Source organism: Chionomys nivalis, chromosome 13 (genome assembly GCF_950005125.1).
Source record: "Chionomys nivalis chromosome 13, mChiNiv1.1, whole genome shotgun sequence".
Classification (NCBI taxonomy): Eukaryota; Metazoa; Chordata; class Mammalia; order Rodentia; family Cricetidae; genus Chionomys; species Chionomys nivalis.
The window spans coordinates 15,240,233-15,260,247 of record NC_080098.1 but is presented as its reverse complement, the minus strand read 5'-3'; the positions used below and the strand labels follow the sequence as shown (position 1 = coordinate 15,260,247).

Below are 20,015 nucleotides of genomic sequence, written 5' to 3'. Positions count from 1 at the left end.
ATCTCATAGAAGGCTGAGAATTATTATAAGTAGGCACTGTGAAGGCAAATTTTTCTTTATCTTTTTTGTAAAGGTATACTGAAGAAACATTCTTTTAAGTCAATAACTATAAGAGCTCATTCTTTTTTTTTAATTTTTTTTATTCTTTTTTAATTAAAATTTCCAACTGCTCCCCGTTTCCCATTTCCCTCCCCCTTATCCCACATATTGCCCCCTCCCCCCGCTCCCCTTCCCCTATCCCCACTCCTCTTCTCCTCCCCCTAGTCCACTCCCCCTCCCTCTCGATAATGAAGAGCAGTCCAAATTCCCTGCTCTACAGGAAGACCAAGGTCCTCCCACTTCTATCTAGGTCCAGGAAGGTGAGCATCCAAACAGGCTAAGCTCCCACAAAGCCAGTTCATGTATTAGGATCGAAACCTAGTGCCATTGTCCTTGGCTTCTCATCAGCCTTCATTGTCCGCCTTGTTCAGAGAGTCCAGTTTCAACCCATGCTTATTCACTCCCAGTCCAGCTGGCCTTGGAGAGCTCCCAATAGATCAGTTCCACTGTCACTGTGGGTGGGTGCACGCCTCATGGTCCTGATTTCCTTGCTCATGTTCTCCCTCCTTCTGCTCCTTATTTGGACCTTAAGAGCTCAGACAGTTGATCCAAATTGGGTCTCTGTCTCTCTCTCGATCCATCGCCAGATGAAAGTTCCTGTGCTATTCTCCTTGGCCTCTCGTCAGCTCTCATTGTCCACCACATTCAGAGAGTCCGGTTTTGTCCCATGTTTTTTTCAGTAGCAGTCCAGCTGGCCTTGGTGAGCTCCCAATAGATCGGCCCCCTTGTCTCAGTGGTTGGGTGCACCCCTCATGGTCCTGACTTCCTTGTTCATGTTCTCTCTCCTTCTGCTCCTCATTATAACCTTGGGAGTTCAGTCCGGTGCTCCAGTGTGGGTCTCTGTCTCTATCTCCATCCATCGCTAGATGAAGGTTCTATGGCGATATGCAAGATATTCATCAGTATGATTATAGGATAGGTTCATTTCAGGTTCCCTATCCTCAGGTGCCCCAATGAACTAACTGGGGACATTGCCCTGGGCATCTGGTAGCCATTCCAGGTTCAAGTCTCTTGCCAACACTTAGGCGGCTCCCTTAACTAAGGTATGAGTTTCCCTGCTCCCAAATCCAACCTTCCTTTAACCCCAATCACCCCGATTCCCCCAGTTCCCCTCATCCTCTCCTTCTCACTTTTCTCTCCCCATCACCCCTCATCCCCATCCCACCCCACCCCCCAAGATTCCAATTTTTTGCCCATCAATCTTGTCTATTTCCCATAGCTGGGAGGATATCTATATGTTTTTCCTTGGGTTTACCCTCTTGTTTAGCTTCTTTAGGATCACAAAATATAGACTCAGTGGCCCCTATCCATGGCTAGAAACCAATTATGAGTGAGTACATCCCATGATCTTCTTTTTGGGTCTGGGTTACCTCACTCAGGATCGTATTTTCTATTTCCATCCATTTGCATGCAAAATTCGAGAAGTCATTGTTTTTTACCGCAGAGTAGTACACTAATGTATATATATTCCACACTTTCTTCATCCATTCTTCTATTGAAGGGCATCTAGGTTGCTTCCAGGTTCTGGCTATTACAAATAATGCTGCTATGAACATAGTTGGACAAATGCTTTTGTCATATGATAGGGCATCTCTTGGGTATATTCCCAAGAGTGCTATTGCTGGGTCCAGGGGTAGGTTGATCCCAATTTTTCTGAGAAACAGCCACACTGATTTCCAAAGTGGTTGCACAAGTTTGCATTCCCACCAGCAATGGATGAGAGTACCCCTTTCTCCACAACCTCTCCAGCAAAGGCTATCCTTGGTGTTTTTGATTTTAGCCATTCTGACAGGTGTAAGATGATATCTCAAAGTTGTTTTGATTTGCATTTCTCTGATCGCTAAGGAGGTTGAGCATGACCTTAAGTATCTTTTGGCCATTTTAAATTCTTCTGGTGAGAATTCTCTGTTCATTTCAGTGCCCCATTTTTTAATTGGGTTAATTATCCTTTTAAAGTCTAGTTTCTTGAGTTCTTTATAAATTTTGGAGATCAGACCTTTGTCTGTAGCGGGGTTGGTGAAGATCTTCTCCCAGTCAGTAGGCTGCCTTTTTGTCTTAATGACAGTGTCCTTTGCTTTACAGAAGCTTCTCAGTTTCAGGAGGTCCCATTTATTCAATGTTGCCCTTAATGTCTGTGCTGCTGGAGTTATACATAGGAAGCGTTCTCCTGTGCCCATATCTTGTAGGGTACTTCCCATTTTTTCTTCTATCAGGTTCAGTGTGTTCAGATTGATATTGAGGTCTTTGATCCATTTGGACTTGAGTTTTGTGCATGGTGATAGATATGGGTCTATTTTCATTCTTCTACAGGTTGACATCCAATTGTGCCAGCACCATTTGTTGAAGATGCTTTCTTTCTTCCATTGTATACTTTTAGCTCCTTTATCGAAAATTAGTTGTTCATAGGTTTGTGGGTTAAAATTCGGGTCTTCTATACGATTCCATTGGTCAACTGCTCTGTTTTTATGCCAGTACCACGCTGTTTTCATTACTGTAGCTCTGTAATAGAGTTTGAAGTCAGGGATGTTAATGCCTCCAGAAGTTCCTTTATTGTATAAGATTGTTTTGGCTATCCTGGGTTTTTTGTTTCTCCATATAAAGTTGATTATTGTCCTTTCAAGATCTGTGAAAAATTTTGATGGGATTTTAATGGGGATTGCATTGAATCTATAAATTGCCCTTGGTAGAATTGCCATTTTTACTATGTTGAACCTCCCAATCCAGGAGCAAGGGAGATCCTTCCATTTTCTGGTATCCTCTTCAATTTCTTTCTTCAATGCCTTAAAGTTCTTGTAAAATAGATCTTTCACTTCCTTGGTTAGCGTTACCCCAAGATATTTTATGCTTTTTGTGGCTATCGTGAAAGGTGATGATTCTCTTATTTCCCCCTCTGCTTCCATATCCTTTGTGTATAAGAGGGCGACTGATTTTTTGGAGTTGATCTTGTATCCTGCCACATTACTAAAGGCGTTTATCAGTGTAGCAGTTCTTGGGTGGAGTTTTTGGGGTCGCTCATGTACACTATCATATCATCTGCAAATAATGCAAGTTTAACTTCTTCCTTTCCAATTTGAATCCCGTTTATCCCCTTATGTTGTGTTATTGCTATTGCTAAAACTTCGAGAACTATATTGAAGAGGTATGGAGAGAGTGGACAGCCTTGGCGTGTTCCTGATTTTAGTGGGATGGCTTTAAGTTTCTCTCCATTTAATTTGATATTAGCTGTCGGCTTGCTGTATATAGCTTTAATTAAATTTAGGTATGACCCTTGTATCCCTAATCTCTCCAAGACTTTTATCATAAAGGGATGTTGAATTTTGTCAAATGCTTTTTCAGCGTCTAATGAAACGATCATATGGTTTTTTTCTTTCAGTTTATTTATATGATGGATTACATTGATAGATTTGCGTATGTTAAACCAGCCCTGCATCTCTGGTATGAAGCCTACTTGATCATAATGGATAATTTTTCTAATGTGTTCTTGGATTCGGTTTGCCAGAATTTTGTTGAGGATTTTTGCGTCGATGTTCATGAGTGAGATTGGCCTGTAATTTTCTTTCTTGGTTGGGTCTTTGTGTGGTTTTGGTATCAGAGTTACTGTAGCTTCATAAAAGGAATTTGGCAATGACTCTTCTGTTTCTATATTGTGAAATACCTTAAGGAGTATAGGTATTAGGTCTTCTTGGAAGTTCTGGTAGAATTCCGCATTGAAACCATCTGGTCCTGGACTTTTTTTGGAAGGGAGGTTTTTGATAACTGCTTCTAATTCTTCACGACTAACAGGTCTATTTAGGTTGTTCACCTGGTCCTGGTTTAACTTTGGTATATGGTACTTATCTAAAAAAGTGTCCATTTCTTTTACATTTTCCAGTTTTGTGGCATACAGGCTTTTGTTGTAAGATCTAATGATTCTCTGAATTTCCTCTGTGTCTGTGGTTATGTCTCCCTTTTCATTTCTGATCTTATTAATTTGCAGATTCTCTCTCTGCCGTTTGATTAGTTTGGATAGGGGTTTATCAATCTTGTTGATTTTCTCCAGGAACCAGCTTTTTGATTTATTGATTCTTTCAATTGTTTTCTGTGTTTCTATTTTGTTGATTTCAGCCCTGATTTTGATTATTTCCTATCTTCTACCCCTTCTAGGTGAGTCTGCTTCTTTTTTTTCTAGAGCTTTCAGGTGGGCTGTTAAGTCTCCAATGTGTGCTTTCTCTGTTTTCTTTAAGTGGGCAGTTAGTGCTATGATCTTTCCTCTCAGGACTGCTTTCATAGTGTCCCATAGGTTTGAGTATGTTGTTTCTTTATTTTCATTGTCTTCAAGGAAGACTTTAATTTCTTTCTTTATTTCTTCCTTAATCCAGGTATGGTTCAGTAGTTGACTATTCAGTTTCCATGAGTTTGTAGGCTTTCTGGGGCTGGCATTGTTGCTGAATTCTAGCTTTAATCAATGGTGATCTGATAAGATACAGGTGGTTATTAATATTTTTTTGTAACTGTGAATGTTTGCTTTGTTACCGAGTATGTGGTCGATTTTCGAGAAGGTTCCATGAGCTGCAGAGAAGAAGGTATATTGTTTCCTATTTGGGTGGAATATTCTATAGATGTCTGTTAAGTCCATTTGATTCATTACCTCCATTAATTCTCTTATTTCTCTGTTAGGTTTCTGTCTAATTGACCTGTCCATTGGTGAGAGAGGAGTATTAAAGTCTCCTACTATTAATGTGTGCGGTTTGATGGCTGCCTTGAGTTTTAACAATGTTTCTTTTACGTACGTGGGTGCTTTTATATTAGGGGCATAGATATTCAGGATTGAGATTTCATCCTGATGAATTGTTCCTGTTATGAGTAGAAAATGTCCCTCTCCATCTCTTCTGATTGATTTAAGTTTGAAGTCAACTTTGTTAGAAATTAGTATGGCCACACCTGCTTGTTTCCTAGGTCCATTTACTTGATAAGCCTTATCCCAGCCCTTTACTCTGAGTAGGTGCCTGTCTTTGTGGTTGAGGTGTGTTTCTTGTAAACAGCAGAATGTTGGATCCTGTTTTTGTATCCAATCTCTTAGTCTGTGCCTTTTTATAGGTGAATTGAGTCCATTGACATTAAGTGATACTAATGACCAGTGGTTGTTAACTCCGCTCATTTTTTTTTAGTATTTTGTGTGTTTCCCTTCTTTGAGATGTGCTGGTAAAGGGTCTCTAGATGTCTGAGTTACTGTGGTCATTGTTGGACTCCTTGATTAATGATTTTCCTTCTATTACTTTCTGTAAGGCTGGATTTGTGGCTACGTATTGTTTAAATTTGTTTTTATCCTGGAAAATTTTGTTTTCTCCATTTATAGTGAACGAGAGCTTGGCTGGGTAAAGTAGTCTGGGCTTGCATCCATGGTCTCTTAGTTTCTGCAGTACATCTATCCAGGACCTTCTGGCTTTCATGGTTTCCATAGAGAAGTCAGGTGTAAGTCTGATAGGGTTACCTTTATAAGTAACTTGGCCTTTTTCCTTTGCTGCTCTTAGTATTCTTTCTTTATTATGTATGCTTTGTGTTTTGATTATTATATGGCGAGAGGATGTTTTTTTTTGATCCAGCCTATTCGGTGTTCTGTATGCTTCTTGAACCTTCATAGGTATATCTTTCTTTAGGTTGGGAAAGTTTTCTTCTATAATTTTATTAAATATATTTTCTGGACCGTTGAGCTGCGCTTCTTCTCCTTTTTCTATTCCTATTATTCTTAGGTTTGGTCTTTTTATTGTGTCCCATATTTCCTGAATGTTTTGTGATGAGAATTTGTTTGCCTTGCTGTTTTCTTTGATCAGCGTGTTTATTTTCTCTATGGTATCTTCAGAATCTGAGATTCTTTCTTCTATCTCTTGTATTCTGTTGGTTATGCTTGCTTCTGTAGTCTCTATTCGTTTACCTAGATTTTCCCTGTCCAGCTGGCCTTCTGTTTGTGTTTTCTTCTTTGCCTCCATTTCAGTTTTTAAGTCTTGAACTGTTTCCATTATCTGTTTGATTGTTTTTCCTTGGTTTCCTAGGGTATCATTCACTGATTTACTCAGTTCTTCAAACTTTCTGTTATACTTCTCATCCATTTCTATAAGGGCATTTTTTTTTTTGGTTTTTTCGAGACAGGGTTTCTCTGTGGCTTTGGAGCCTGTCCTGGAACTAGCTCTGTAGACCAGGATGGTCTCGAACTCACAGAGATCCGCCTGCCTCTGCCTCCCAAGTGCTGGGATTAAAAGCGTGCGCCACCATCGCCCGGCAAGGGCATTTTTTTACATGCTGTTTAAGGGCGTCAATCACTTTCATAAAGTCAATTTTATCTACTTCTTCATGATTAAGGTGTTCATGTCCTCCTGTTGTGAGGTCGCTGGGTTCTGGTGGTTTCATATAGTTTTTCAGATTGTTGGGTGAATTCTTGCATTGGCGCCTGCCCATCTCTTTCTCCGAATGCTCCCCTATGGATCTTTTTTTACCGGATCAGGTCTCCTTGCCTACTGATGTACCTTCCCAGTGATGGCACCCTGCAGTGATAGCTCTCCTGGTGCTCCAGTGATGTCTCTCCTGGTACCAATATCACATCTCTGTGCCCAAAGACGACTCTCCTGGTACCCAGATTAGCTCTTCCACTGATGGCTCTCCTGGTGCCAAGATCAGATCTCTGTGCAGGTTGGGTAGTTCATAAACAAAGCTCCTACCTTGCTTGGTGCAGGCAGGCCAGTGAACCAAAGGAAGTCTCGCCTGCCTACTTGCCCTGAGGATTTGCCCCCAGCGCCAGACAAACTGAACTGGATGGTGTTATGTGCCCAAAGAGGAAAGGGGGCAGAAGGAAGAAGGGTTCTGGATGCAAACTGGGTGGGACAAGAAGAGAGAGACAGTATGCGGGGTGTAGAGCCCCTGCAGGGAGCCCAGGGAGTATAGGGTGGGGGATGAGGAACTTCAGAGTTCCCTGTCCAGGGCTGCTTCAGCTGCTGCTGGTCACAAACTCACCCAGCTGCTGTCTCTCCTGGTGCCTTGATCAGATCTCCCTGCAGGTTGGGTAGTTTGTAAACAAAGCCCTTACCTTCTTGTTGCAGGCAGGCCAGTGAAACAAAGGAAGTCTCGCCTGCCTACTTGCCCTGAGGATTTGCCCCCAGCGCCAGACAGACTGAGCTGGATGGTGTTATGGGCCCAAAGAGGAAAGAGGGCAGAAGGAAGAAGGGTTCTGGATGCAAGCTGGGTGGGACAAGAAGAGAGAGGCAGTATGCAGGGTATAGAGCCCCTGCAGGGAGCCCAGGGAGTATAGGGTGGGGGATGAGGAACTTCAGAGTTCCCTGTCCAGGGCTGCTTCCGCCGCCGCTGGTCACAAACTCACCGGGCTGCTGTCTCTCCTGGTGCCTAGATCAGAACTCCGTGCAGGTTGGGTAGTTTGTAAACAAAGCCCTTACCTTGCTTGGTGCAGGCAGGCCAGTGAACCAAAGGAAGTCTCGCCTGCCTACTTGCCCTGAGGATTTGCCCCCAGCGCCAGACAGACTGAGCTGGATGGTGTTATGTGCCCAAAGAGGAAAAGGGGCAGAAGGAAGAAGCAGAGCTCATTCTTTAGGCAATCAAGAAGGCAAAGAAATTCCAGACTATGAGAGTCTATTGACTGAATCACCTTATTGACAGCTCTTAAATCTGCTACCATTCTCCAATTTTCATATTTCTTTTCAACAGCAAATACCAAAGAATTCCAAGTGCTGGTTGATTCTTTAATATGCTTAGCATTTAGTTGCTCTTATACCAGTTGTTATGTATCCTGCAGTTTCTCTATTATTAAGGCCATTGTGCAACCCATATAGGTTTGTCTGTCAACCATTTTAAAGGTAGGGGTATTGATGCTTTTGAAAGATCAGCAACTGTTGTGTCCTGTTATTATACAACCTGAATGTTCAGTTACTCTTATTTAAAATATCATGTAATATTTTTCTCAGAAGTATACATGAATTTATGGTTTGTTTCTAAGATTGGGGAAATATTAATCTGAGTATCCCATTGTTGTCATTAATCACATCTACACAAATTCTTTGCTATTTTAGCAACATTTTCCTCTGTCCTTCCAGGCCTATATATTTAACACATCTTGTGCTATGTTTTGCCTGAGAATAAAGTTTCAATCCCTAAAAACTGAACTTTTACCTCCTAAAGAGGCTAATTTTGATAGAAAAATTCTGTTGAAATTATTGTTACATCCATACCTGTGCCTACCAAACCTTCAATAACACCATCATTTTTTTTTGTATTTTTAATTTTGGTCTTTGTTCATTTATAGACATTTGCCAAAATATTGCCAAAATATTCGCTTTATGTTTTCTCCTGGACTTTTTGTTCTCTCTTCTATAGCTTTTCAGTTATACAGAGATATATGATTTCATACAATAGGCATTAGATCTTTTAATTGCTCTGGGAAGGAGTTTTCTCTATGGAAATAACTGAACTAGATTTGGCATAGGGTCCTTCGAGAGGACCCTAAAGGGATTTCCCACAGGCAAAGGATCACCTTGAATGTCTCTTGGTGATCTACATTCATTAGTGCAATGCTACCTTTGTCACACCTTCTGCATAATCCAGAAAGGAGGGGCATTTTGCTTGGATTATGCTTTAAAAAACATTGTTTCTAGGAATGTCCTGTTTAGGATCCCTTTTTGGTAACCTTGTTTGCCATAATTGAAACACTTGACATTTAAATTTTTCTTCAAACTTCTGGAAATTACCTCTCTTATTCATGCATCATCATGGTTATCAGATTCAATACTAATTGTATGTCAGATTCGTTCTTCCAAAGGTGCTGATCTTGCCTTTAACAGCCTGATTTGGATTTAATTATTATTTGCCTAAGTTTTTAATTTGGCATCATCTTATTTACTGTTGAAGTCAATCTTTGTAAGAGACCCATGAAGGCTTCCTTTGGACCTGGTATAACTTTAACATGACTCCATTTTCTTTTTTATTTCTCCAATTCTGACCCAAGATTTTAAAGCTTCTGTGAGTCATAAAGGGAATGGTTATTATATACAGGTTGCCTTTCTAGAGTAGAAAAGTCTCTTACTCCAAGAATTTGATAATGGGAGGTTTCCCTACCTCTTACTTTACTCCATTGTTCAATAGTCTTATCCTTTTCTCTAAACCAGGTAATACATTGTAATTATGGACCAGGGTCTAAAAACAGGTTTAACCAAGCTTATCCAGTCTTTAAGGATAATTCTATTACAAACTGACCACAAGTTTAACATTTTCTTCACAAATGGCAAATGCATGCCCTATGAGATTATTACTTTCTTGAATCTCCTTAAATCTAACATTGGCACAAGGGTCCATGAAGCTTTTATATGGCCTCCATCATTTGAAAATTCCTGTAAGGCTACTCGATATATTAAGGTTGGCTATTTGAAAACCTTAGGCTGTTCCTTTGTAACTTTAGATTGCATTGCTTAAATTGTTTCTTCATTAAATTCTTCTGCCTGGATTTGAATATTTCTATGATCTGTTTTCTTATGTTTTTCTAAGACCTATATCTCGGCAGTCAAACCAAACAACTTTTTAAGAGATAAACCACGAATTATTAAAATGACAAAAATGATTATCAAAATAATAATTAACAGTATGTCAATCCTAGATAAGTTGTTTATCCCTTCATTTAATTGTTCCATTTTCAAATCTTGCATTACATAATCATATAGAGACCTAACTTTCTCTATTATAACTTTGTTTTTCATTTTTTTAACATGGGGGGAAAAACCTCCTCCTTTTAACTAATTCCTCTCTTTAAGAATTTCCAATTTTCTCACCAAATCTGCCACCAATAATGATGAGAATGTGAGGTTTATTACTGCTACATAGAACAGTAAAAGCCTGTCTGGATTTTAAGGCACCTCCTTTAAAACCTAAGCTGCTCCATTACTCTGGTATATACTGTGCTTTCCACTTGCCCGCCCAGTCCAGCATGGTGGAGCCACTTGCACCTCTGAGCGCTGTGCACACAGCCCCATTCTCAGGCACACAACCAGTCCATGTTGCCATTAAGCAAGCTGCAGCAGTCTGTTCACAACCCCACTCAAGTGCTCTGTAGCTAGACCCACTGCCTGAAAAAGTCAGAGGTCATGCTGGCAACACAACATAGGAGGCCAGCATTTCAAAACAGAATGTTTTTTTGCTATTGCTGAGTCAGGAAAACCTCTCTTAAAGAAGCCATGCCTCTGCTTGCTTCTAGCAAACAGATCTTATCGAAGAAAATGCCAATAGCAAACCATGCTTAACTCTGTGTGTGTGTGTGTGTCTAGAATTAATTTTTAAGCTTTGTCAGGTTTCTTTGTGGATGTAGTTACCCACAAATGCACGCCAATCTGTTGGAGGAGGTCCATTTATTGGTTCCCAGCTCCTGGCTAGCTTAGACCCAAAATAACCACACAGAAACTGTATTAATTAAATCACTGCTTGGCCCATTAGCTTTAGCTTCTTATAGGCTAACTCTTACGTATTAATTTAACCCATCTCCATTAATCTGTGTATTGCCACATGACAGTGGCTTACTAGCAAAATTTCGGCATGTCTGACTTTGGCGGCAGCTCCATGGCATCCCACTGACTCTGCCCTTTTTTTCCCCAGCATTCAGCCTAGCTTTCCCTGCCTATCTATATTTTGCCTTGCTATAGGTCCAAAGCAGCTTCTTTATTCATTTAATGGAATCACAGCACACAGAGGGGGCTTCCACATCAACCTCCCTTAATTTTCACGGGTTAATGTTCTCCTATTCTATCTAATTAAGTGTGCGTGCGTGCGTGCGTGTGTGTGTGTGTGTGTGTGTTGAAAATGGCCATTAGTGAGCACTTTGGTGCTTTATAGACAGTGCATAGAGAAATCCATCTTAAATTGACCAGGAATGCTGTCTCTACTGACTAGTTTATATCGTACCAGAAAAGGCTCATTTAGACTGATGAGAGATAAAATACTGTCCTGTTTGGCAGGATGTACTCACTGGTACAATAGTGGCATAGAAATGTTATGGAAATAATCAACTACTTTCTGATTAGATATGAGGCCTGCTTTGCAGAGATTTCATGCCTGGTACTGTAAATCTTGTCAAAAGCCCATCTTTTATGTGATTCCAAACTGTATTCTAAATATTTGTGTAAATCTATGGATTTGTGCTCACAACTTTGATCAGAGAAGCTTCTTTTTGCAAGAGGTAGTAGTTAATGTAGAAACTCCTAAGTGGTACAGGGTAGCCCATAAGTAACTCAGTGTTCTGCTGTGGATGGATCATCTATAACAACCTCATGTTATCCAAGATTTAGGAAAATTTGGGGGATGGGTCTAGAAGAATATAAGACCTAAGAATATGGAAGAGAACTGTGCAATGCTGCCTTCTGAACTTGACATGACTGCTGTATACAACAGCTTGCCAGAGTTGTTGTTACTTGTACGACATAACAAGAAGAAGACAATTAAAATTTTGGCATGAATGCAAGAGGGGCTTCAGAGTTCCCAAGCCCAGCAGAGGAGCTATTGACAGTTGGTGGCTCATAGCTGCTATAGCTTGTCCATGACCCACCGGATAATTCCACACATAAACTCTTCTGAATATAGGGTGAAAAATAAATATAGTGAAATGCAATGTTTTAAATCATAATTCAATTCCTACCTGTTAACTTGATTACATTTGCATCAGTGAATGTAATTACCACTTTTCTTATGGCTCTATATATTTGACTTTCAATGTCAAGTTAGAACTTAGGACAGAAAAAGCTTGAGATTGAAGTATATTCATTTACATTTTGCACCTTATACTATTTTAGAGCTAAACTATAAAACCTAGATTGCACTATCCAAACATATTAACTATTTCTTCACATCCAAGATAAGACTATGTGGTTTTAATGCACTGGAAACCCTCATGTAGGAAAGGGGCAACAAGATGAGAGGCAGGTCATGTGTTCTTATTTGTTTAAAGACAGCATGGAATTAAAGCATATTTTCAAAGAAAAAGCTACTGTCCTTTGCAGAAGTTAAAGAGAAGTCAAAGGTTTATTTTGACCATGGGAGCCACATACCTTTGCTTCCAAATGATGAAACAAAATATCTTCAAATCTAGGAATTTTTTTTGTTTCTTAAACAAAATGTTCTTCTTATTTCTCCTAATCTAGCAGCATGTGAGATGCCCTTCTCAGGGTTTTTGGGAAGGAAGACAACTTTCAAGTTGTCTCAACTTCTTTTTATCCTGAAGAATCTTCATTAAGATGTTTCTTGAGTCATATCTTTTAGTTATTTTTTTCTTCTTTTTTGCTTTGTTTTGCTTTTTCGTGTTGTTTTATTTCAGGTGGTAGCTTTATATTTTTATTATTTTTTGATGGTGGATTTACTTTTGTTCTTACCAGAGTTGTTCCTTGATAATTTCACACTTTGACATGATGCCTTCTGGTTACTCTTGCCCTGTCATCTCCTACCTCTTTCTGAACACTGTTAGTCACCTTTCCTTCATACACATCTATTTATTGTACCCTTGTCTTTCTGTTCTTTCTTGTGACCCACTGGATTTAATGTGTTTTAGTTTTTGGGAAACAATCTCACTCTGAGGCCAACATTGGCCTCAAAATTGATATAATCCTCCTGTTTCAAACTTCCAAGGCTGAAACAACAGGTATGTGCCACACTTCTTGATAGATTTTTTTTTTCTTGATGGATTAAAAAAAAGTCTTCAGAGGGCATCATAAGAGATTTTCAGTAAGCAACATTTAAAAATAGATACAAGTTATTTTCAGTTCTTACCCAGCATGTCCAGGATTTGAGGAAAACTGCCTGTCCATTTAATAATAAGCTAGCTGTGTAGCTGAATAGTCTTCACTTTTCATGAGTCTACTAGAGACCCAAGGTCACAGGAACAGTCACTGCTTCTGTGGGAGACAAACAAATGGGCACAGGGTTACAAATGCTGACAGAAAGCTCTGGGTAAGAACTTCTGTAGGAACTCGGTAGGACATCTAAGCCATGATTGTCCAATAGCTGAAGGATCAGTATGGAAACATGCAGGAGGTGAAACACAGAGAGGAGCGGTCTTAGGGAAACATCTACTTTGAAATCCCACCAGGCTTTTACCTAGAATAAGAGTTCCTCAGCTTTCCCAAGGGGAGGGGAAGAGTCACAGAAACATTCATGAATATTCTTCTCTCAGGTGGCTCTGACCTTAGAAGAAACCATTTCACTAAAACTAAGCTGACACAGGCAAAGATAAATCTTCAACCATATGAGAAAGTTGCATGTGTGCTGCTGGACAATGCTTACCTTTGTGACCCATAAAGTGATATGTAGGTATTTGAAGGAGTACTATAGTTAGTTGTAATGTATTTTTAAGTTCAAGGTCTTCCACTAGCAAAGGTGTCTTTTGCAAGGTATGCAACTAGCATACAGAGGGATGAAAATTTGAATCATATAAAATTCTTAATTAAAGCCACAGAATAAAGAAAGTGAATGGAGGAAAAAAAGAAACAAAGAGCAACAAGTACAAAACGTTAAAAATTATTATATATGTGTTGAACCAGCTCTATCAATATCAATAAAGATTAATTGTAAAAATTCATCAATTAAAAAAAAGGCATTATCAGTGTGGAAAAAAAGACATGATACTATCTGTGCAGAATCTGTACTAAATATAACACAGAAAATTCCAAAGTAAAGGAAGGACATTCATCAGAACTTGGGAGTTCAGACAAAGACTCATAAGCAAGGAATATTATTAAGGATGAAGAGGAACATACATGGTAATAAATAGGTTGTTCCTCCCAAAATACAAAAATATTCTCTAACATAAGTATTCAACACCAAAAAAATCATAATTTGTCCAGTAAATCCTGATAGAAATTTAAGAAGAACTTTATGACTCCTGGAGAATCAAACTTGCTTATCAATGGAAAGATCCAGCCAGCAGAATACTAAAAAGGGCATGACTGACCATAACACCACAATCAACCATCTGGACCTGATAATATCTACTCCATCCAAGAGCAGCAGAGTGCCTGTAGTCTCAAGTAACACAGAACAATCACATGATGAACATGTGTCATGGACTATGAACATAATAAATCTAAAGAAGGAAGCCATCCACAGCATTCTTCCTACAATTTCGCCTTGGGAAACAGATATTTCACATAAAATCAGAAGTATTCTCTACTTTCTTTACATGTTTGCCTAACTTGAGAAGAACCCCACCTCATTTCTGCCAGTGATTGAAATTGATGTCTTTTAATTCTTTCGCAATTTTTTCACATTTCTCCTTATAATGCAAGAACTCGGCATATAATTTCAACACTCCCAACAACATAGAGATTCAAAAACAGCTTATAAATAGCTCATGGTTTAAGGATGTTTCTATAGCAATCTTAACATATTTTAATTCAAAAGAGAACAGAGCATCAAAATCTGTAAATTTCATTGAATATGCTGAAACACATAAGAAAATTTGAAACATTCGAATGAGAGAAAGCAATAAAATTAATTTAAGATAAAGGCTGTTTAATACCAAAGGAAAGAGAAAATGAAAGTGTCATATATGAGTAGCTATTAATGTAATGTGTAAAAGAAAATAAATAAAAATTTTTTTGAAAGGTTAAATAAAATGAAAAACACTCTGACCAAGATACTTGAAACAACAAAAGAAAGCACAAAGTCCCACTGTCAGAAGTGAAGGGAGAAGATTGTTGCTGATCCTTGAACACTGATAAGCCACAAAGAACAAAACATATTAGGTAGAAAATAATTTATTAGACTTGTTTGTAACTATACATGTAACTTATCTGCTACCTCAGAAAAAGCAAGAAAGAGAAAAGTAGCTTTATAAGTTTTGACAATGGTGTCAATCAGAAAACAAATCCAATTATATTGAATGCAGAGACCTTTGACAAAAAAATGCATCCGAGGAGCAGAGATGCTATTTATAGCACAGTGGAAAAAAATAAAATGGAGCTTAGGATTCAGTGAGAAGTCATTGTTGTGCAAGCACAAGAACCTGAGTTCATGTCCCCAGCAATTACTTAAAAACGAGGTAAGATATATGTGCAACTATTGGTCATGGGGACATGAGGATCCCTGGTGCTTGCTGTCCAGACAGATTATCCTAATGGACAAACTCCAGGCCTAGTGAGAAGCCTTATGTCAAAGTGTAAGGTGGAGAGTGACAGAAGCATACATATATTATTAACCTGTATCTTTTACATATGGCTACCCAGGCAATCACCCCCTCATGAATACACACATACATCAACAAACAATTTATGTAATTATTCTCAGAATCACATTCTGCTTAAACTTTAGCCACATCTTATTACTCTGACTAGTGTAGAAGTAAGGACAATTGAAAGCAAGCTGCACATCAGTCATTCCCCAGTGCCCACGCCATACCCATCTACTATGCATGGCACACAAAATGCTATGGCTTGGAAGAGACAGGCTTAAATGAATTGGAGGAAAGTACCACACCTTCAGAGTCATCACAGAGTTAAGTCTTGTGTAAAATAAATCCTGCATATTACATGACCATAGCAACACCTTTTTCTTTTTTTTCTTTTTTTTATAAATATTTATTTATTATTTATACAGTATTCTGTCTGATTGTATGCCTGGAGGCCAGAAGAGGGCACCAGACCTCATTACAGATGGTTGTGAGCCACCATGTGGTTGCTGGGAATTGAACTCAGGACCTTTGGAAGAGCAGGCAGTGCTCTTAACCGCTGAGCCATCTCTCCAGCCCAGCAACACCTTTTTCTTCAGAAGAAGTAATTGCTATTTTGAGATGACTTGTAAGAGATAAATTCTATTTAACTAGTGGGGTGGGGAGGCAGAGGAAGGGAGAGCGTTTAAGGTAATGATGATGTTATTTGTACATGGGTTAAACATATTCTGTAGTGTTCAGTAAAATAAACTGCTGCACTGAAAAACAACTTTTTCTTAATCTGTTCTAGGTAGTGGTCGGCATTTCCTGTACATCAACTCTTCTGTCTCCAAACAAGAGTCTATTGCAAGAATCATTACCTCTCAGCTCTTCCCGGCTAGCCTTGGGATGTGCACTCTTCGGTTCTGGTTCTACATGGTGGATCCCCAGATTATAGGGATTTTAAAGGTATGGAAGGAAATAGATTTGTGTCAATGAAAATATTCATCATGTAAGTTTCAGCCACCACCTCCTTTTGTAATCATGCTGCCGATGGTGGCATCATTAATTTCTCATCTCTACCTGAGGCTGTGGGACTTTGGCATACTGTACTGTGTAATTCATCTCCATCTGAGTCAAGATTAAACTCATTGATGATTGCCACTTGAACTCAATTATGGTGTCTGCTATTTAAAGAGTACCTGGAGATAAAGGATTCTGAGTAGATTGTACATGTACTTTACAAATAAGAACTTGCCTAAGGACAATGAAGAAATGTTATACAAGAGATAATGATAGAGAAATCTCTACCTCAAGCAGAAAAGGTAAAGCTACCTTGAAATTTTAAATTTAAATCTGTTCCAATTATAAAAGTGTCAGTCCTTAAGAAAGGTGACAATATTTATACTTCTAGTTTTATCAAAAATTAATGAGTTTTTTAAATGAGGATGAACCAATTTTGAGCTCTATGTTTAATTAAAAATGTATATTGGAACTCCCAGGGTTATGACCTAGCAATTAATTGTTTAGACCAACATGACTGGTTTTATTGCTTTTAACTCAAACACTGTCTCTGGGAAATGGTGACAGCTGTTATGTTTCCTGTCTTTCAGGAGGTATTTTATACACAATATATATATATAATTTTATTTCAAACATTTACCTAATGTAGTAGGTACATTTCAAACTTTAAAATAAGAAAATTCAGATCCAAAGATGCTAGACACTTTTCCTTCTCCTAGATTACACGATTAGCAGAAAATCTTAACTCAAAACTCTAGCATCCATTCCTTATCAACCTGTGGTCTATCCAAGAAGCCTAAAAAAGAAAACAAAAGAACAAAAGCCATAAAAGTTCCAATCACTGACAAACAGAGTCTCTCAAGCATGCAAAGAAAATGAAATATTTATCCCAACTCTATGAGAGAATGTTTTCAAAGAGAAACCAATAGAAATGAAAGTCCATTCTAACATTTGAGGGCCATGTGACTCAGTTCAATACCTTGATACTTTGTAATTTTTCAAAGTTTCTACATATAATCTATAATAATTTGGGACACTGACTTATGGTTGTAAAAAAGATTTCCATGGAGTCTAACTTCCTAAACACCCTGCATTATTAGTCTTTTTTTTTGTGATTATTTGTTACTCATGCAAGCAAGCAGATCTTACTTACTTCCTGGCATGGTTCTGCATCCTCCTCCATTCAGAACAAATGCCTAACCAGGCTTTTGTGAGTTAGTCGTCTGCTTGGGTTATCCAAATATATAGCACCTAGCTTTTATCTATAAATATCCTCTAAATTACAAATGTTGGTATCCATCATGATTTGTGATTCTTGCTGTGGGATCATTCATGGGTTTTCTAATTAGAGAACAGCAGTATGGAAAAATACTTCTGTATTCTGAGCAGTCTTCAAGTAATTCTAGAAAGAATATTGGGGAAGAATTGGCAGTCAATATGATAGGCAGTAATGATTGTGGTGGGGGTGGAGGTGATGGTGGTGGTGGTAGGGAAGCTGCCTTCTGCTCTGGACTGTCTTGATGAGGTTGATGATACAGTGACTTTCGTTTAGTATTTCTTGTCTTTTCTATTTGATCTGGCTTGTGAGGTTTCTTCTAGTTCTGAAGCTGCAAGGTGTATGATAGGCTTGGGGTTATTTGATATCTTTGAGAGCATCTCTCATACGTGAGAAGAGAGACTTGAGGGAAAAATAAGCTACTATGCTCTGTGCGTGCATACATAGACATAAACATACACACACAGAAAAAGAGAGAAAGAATGACAGAGACAGAATTGTTTTGCCTAATTCCCTGGATCCTTCTTTACTTAAGCCAGTAACTCTAGGAGTAGTTAGATACTGAAAGGGTCTTGGACAACACTGAAACCTGGGAGTAACAGTTTTCATGTGGTGATGTTGATCCTTACTTCCTAATAACATTTTTCAGGGATAGAAATCAACATATGAATGGGGAGAACCATTAGCATTCTCTAGAAGTCATGGCAAAAGATTGCATGACTTGATTTAACATGAACTCTCAATGTGTTCTGCCTACAAATAGCAAATAGGACATTTCTTCACCAGTATATTGAGATTATTTCCAAATAAAGCATGCCTAAATTGTATCAATACACTAACATGACTCATCATATAAATCTAAAGCAATGAATATAAATTTATGCAGTTGATAGGTTCAGGTAAAATTAAACATGATATTTATGATACATTATGGAGTACAAGCTAAACTACTCTGACTTATCCTAGCCTTTGAAGTAGAAGGATACATGAGAAAAACAAATACTTTGCAGGACTAGGGACACTACAGTACCGTTTCCAAGTAAATGGATAATAAGAATATTAAAATGTTTACAAAGTCATCAGCATGATTTGATACAAAGGCAAGAAATTATAGAAAATACCACTAGTATTAATTTCACTGAATATTGCCTATTTCCTGGCTGTTAATATAGAAGAATTTAATCGTGTTAACTTCTTTCTTACTTTCAGCTACTTTAACACATATGAAATTGATCTCTCGGTAAAGTGATAGTGGTCTTCTTTTGATCCAGATAGCCCTAAGGGAAAACAAATTAGTTTTTTTTCTGAGAATATTAAACTTTAGTAGCCCATATGCCTAGCCACAAATTTGTTTATATTTTAAATGTAATGTCAGTAAAAAAAAAAAAAAGTGAATACCCTGATTTTGCCAAATTCTTCTTAAGAAAATCAAAGGAAACACATATGTTTCTAAATATATACCCTTTGTAACATTTCATGTAATCTATAGATACTTCATGTTGTTTTGTTTTGTCATGTTTTTGTCTTATTGGGTTTTTGTCCTTTTTTTTTTTTTTGATTCTTCACTTTTTAAGAGAAAGAAAGAACATGAAATTGGGTGTTTAGGGATCACCAGAGGATCTGGGATGCGTTAGATAGAACAATATGATCAAAATGTATTATATGAAAAAATTAATAAAAAATAAAAGAAAATTTAGATTTCATAAAATTTTGTGTAGTATATTATAGCTGCTCATGGAGAAAAAGTGAAATGAACTACTTCTTAAAACTTCTCTGTGATGACATGATTTGACAAATCTGGATGGTGTCTTAGAGGTCTAATATTCATATTTCAGAATAATTAGCTTGCCATTCTGAAATAGCTTTTATTTTAAAGTTGAATTCATAGATCTAAACAATTTCTATTAAAGCCATAGAATTAAAATTTACTTAGCATGTAAATATTCTTATTCAAAATCCCATACAATTTGTTGTTATGATGATTGTTAAATGCTCATCGGTTTACTCATGAGCACATTATTAGCCCTAAAACTTGCTCAATGAACTTTCTTTATGCATTCTTGGTAGTAAAGTTAACTTGTCTGAGAAACCTATGAATGGGTGATTGCTTACTCAATCTGTTAAAATTATGTGTCTGCATTTTCCAAGTTTCATTGACCTATAATAAATGTCTTTACAATATGCAGAAAGATAATGTCTCATATATATAATATATATATATTATATATATATATAATATAATAGTTTTTATGCAGTATTTTCTGATTATGAGTCCCATTTTAAGAAAAATAGGAATGGCACTGGAAAAAATACAAGGACAGTATCAAACATAATAATATCAGCTGTTTACTATATGTCAAAAACTACTAAAAAATTATATTAATTAATATCTATTCCTCATTCAATGGTGTTATGTACACCATACATAAAAGTCAAGGACAATGAAAGAAAGAGAAGAAACTTCCA

General features: G+C 37.8%; 1 protein-coding gene across 1 annotated transcript in view; it reads left to right on the top strand.

Moving 5' to 3' along the window:
• Malrd1 (MAM and LDL receptor class A domain containing 1) overlaps window positions 1–20,015 on the top strand; it is a 642,532-nt gene that overhangs the window by 481,728 nt on the left and 140,789 nt on the right. Inside the window, exon 31 of the mRNA XM_057787647.1 lies at window positions 16,062–16,219. Coding sequence (XP_057643630.1) covers window positions 16,062–16,219 — 158 coding nt within the window. The remainder of the gene's footprint in view (window positions 1–16,061; window positions 16,220–20,015) is intronic.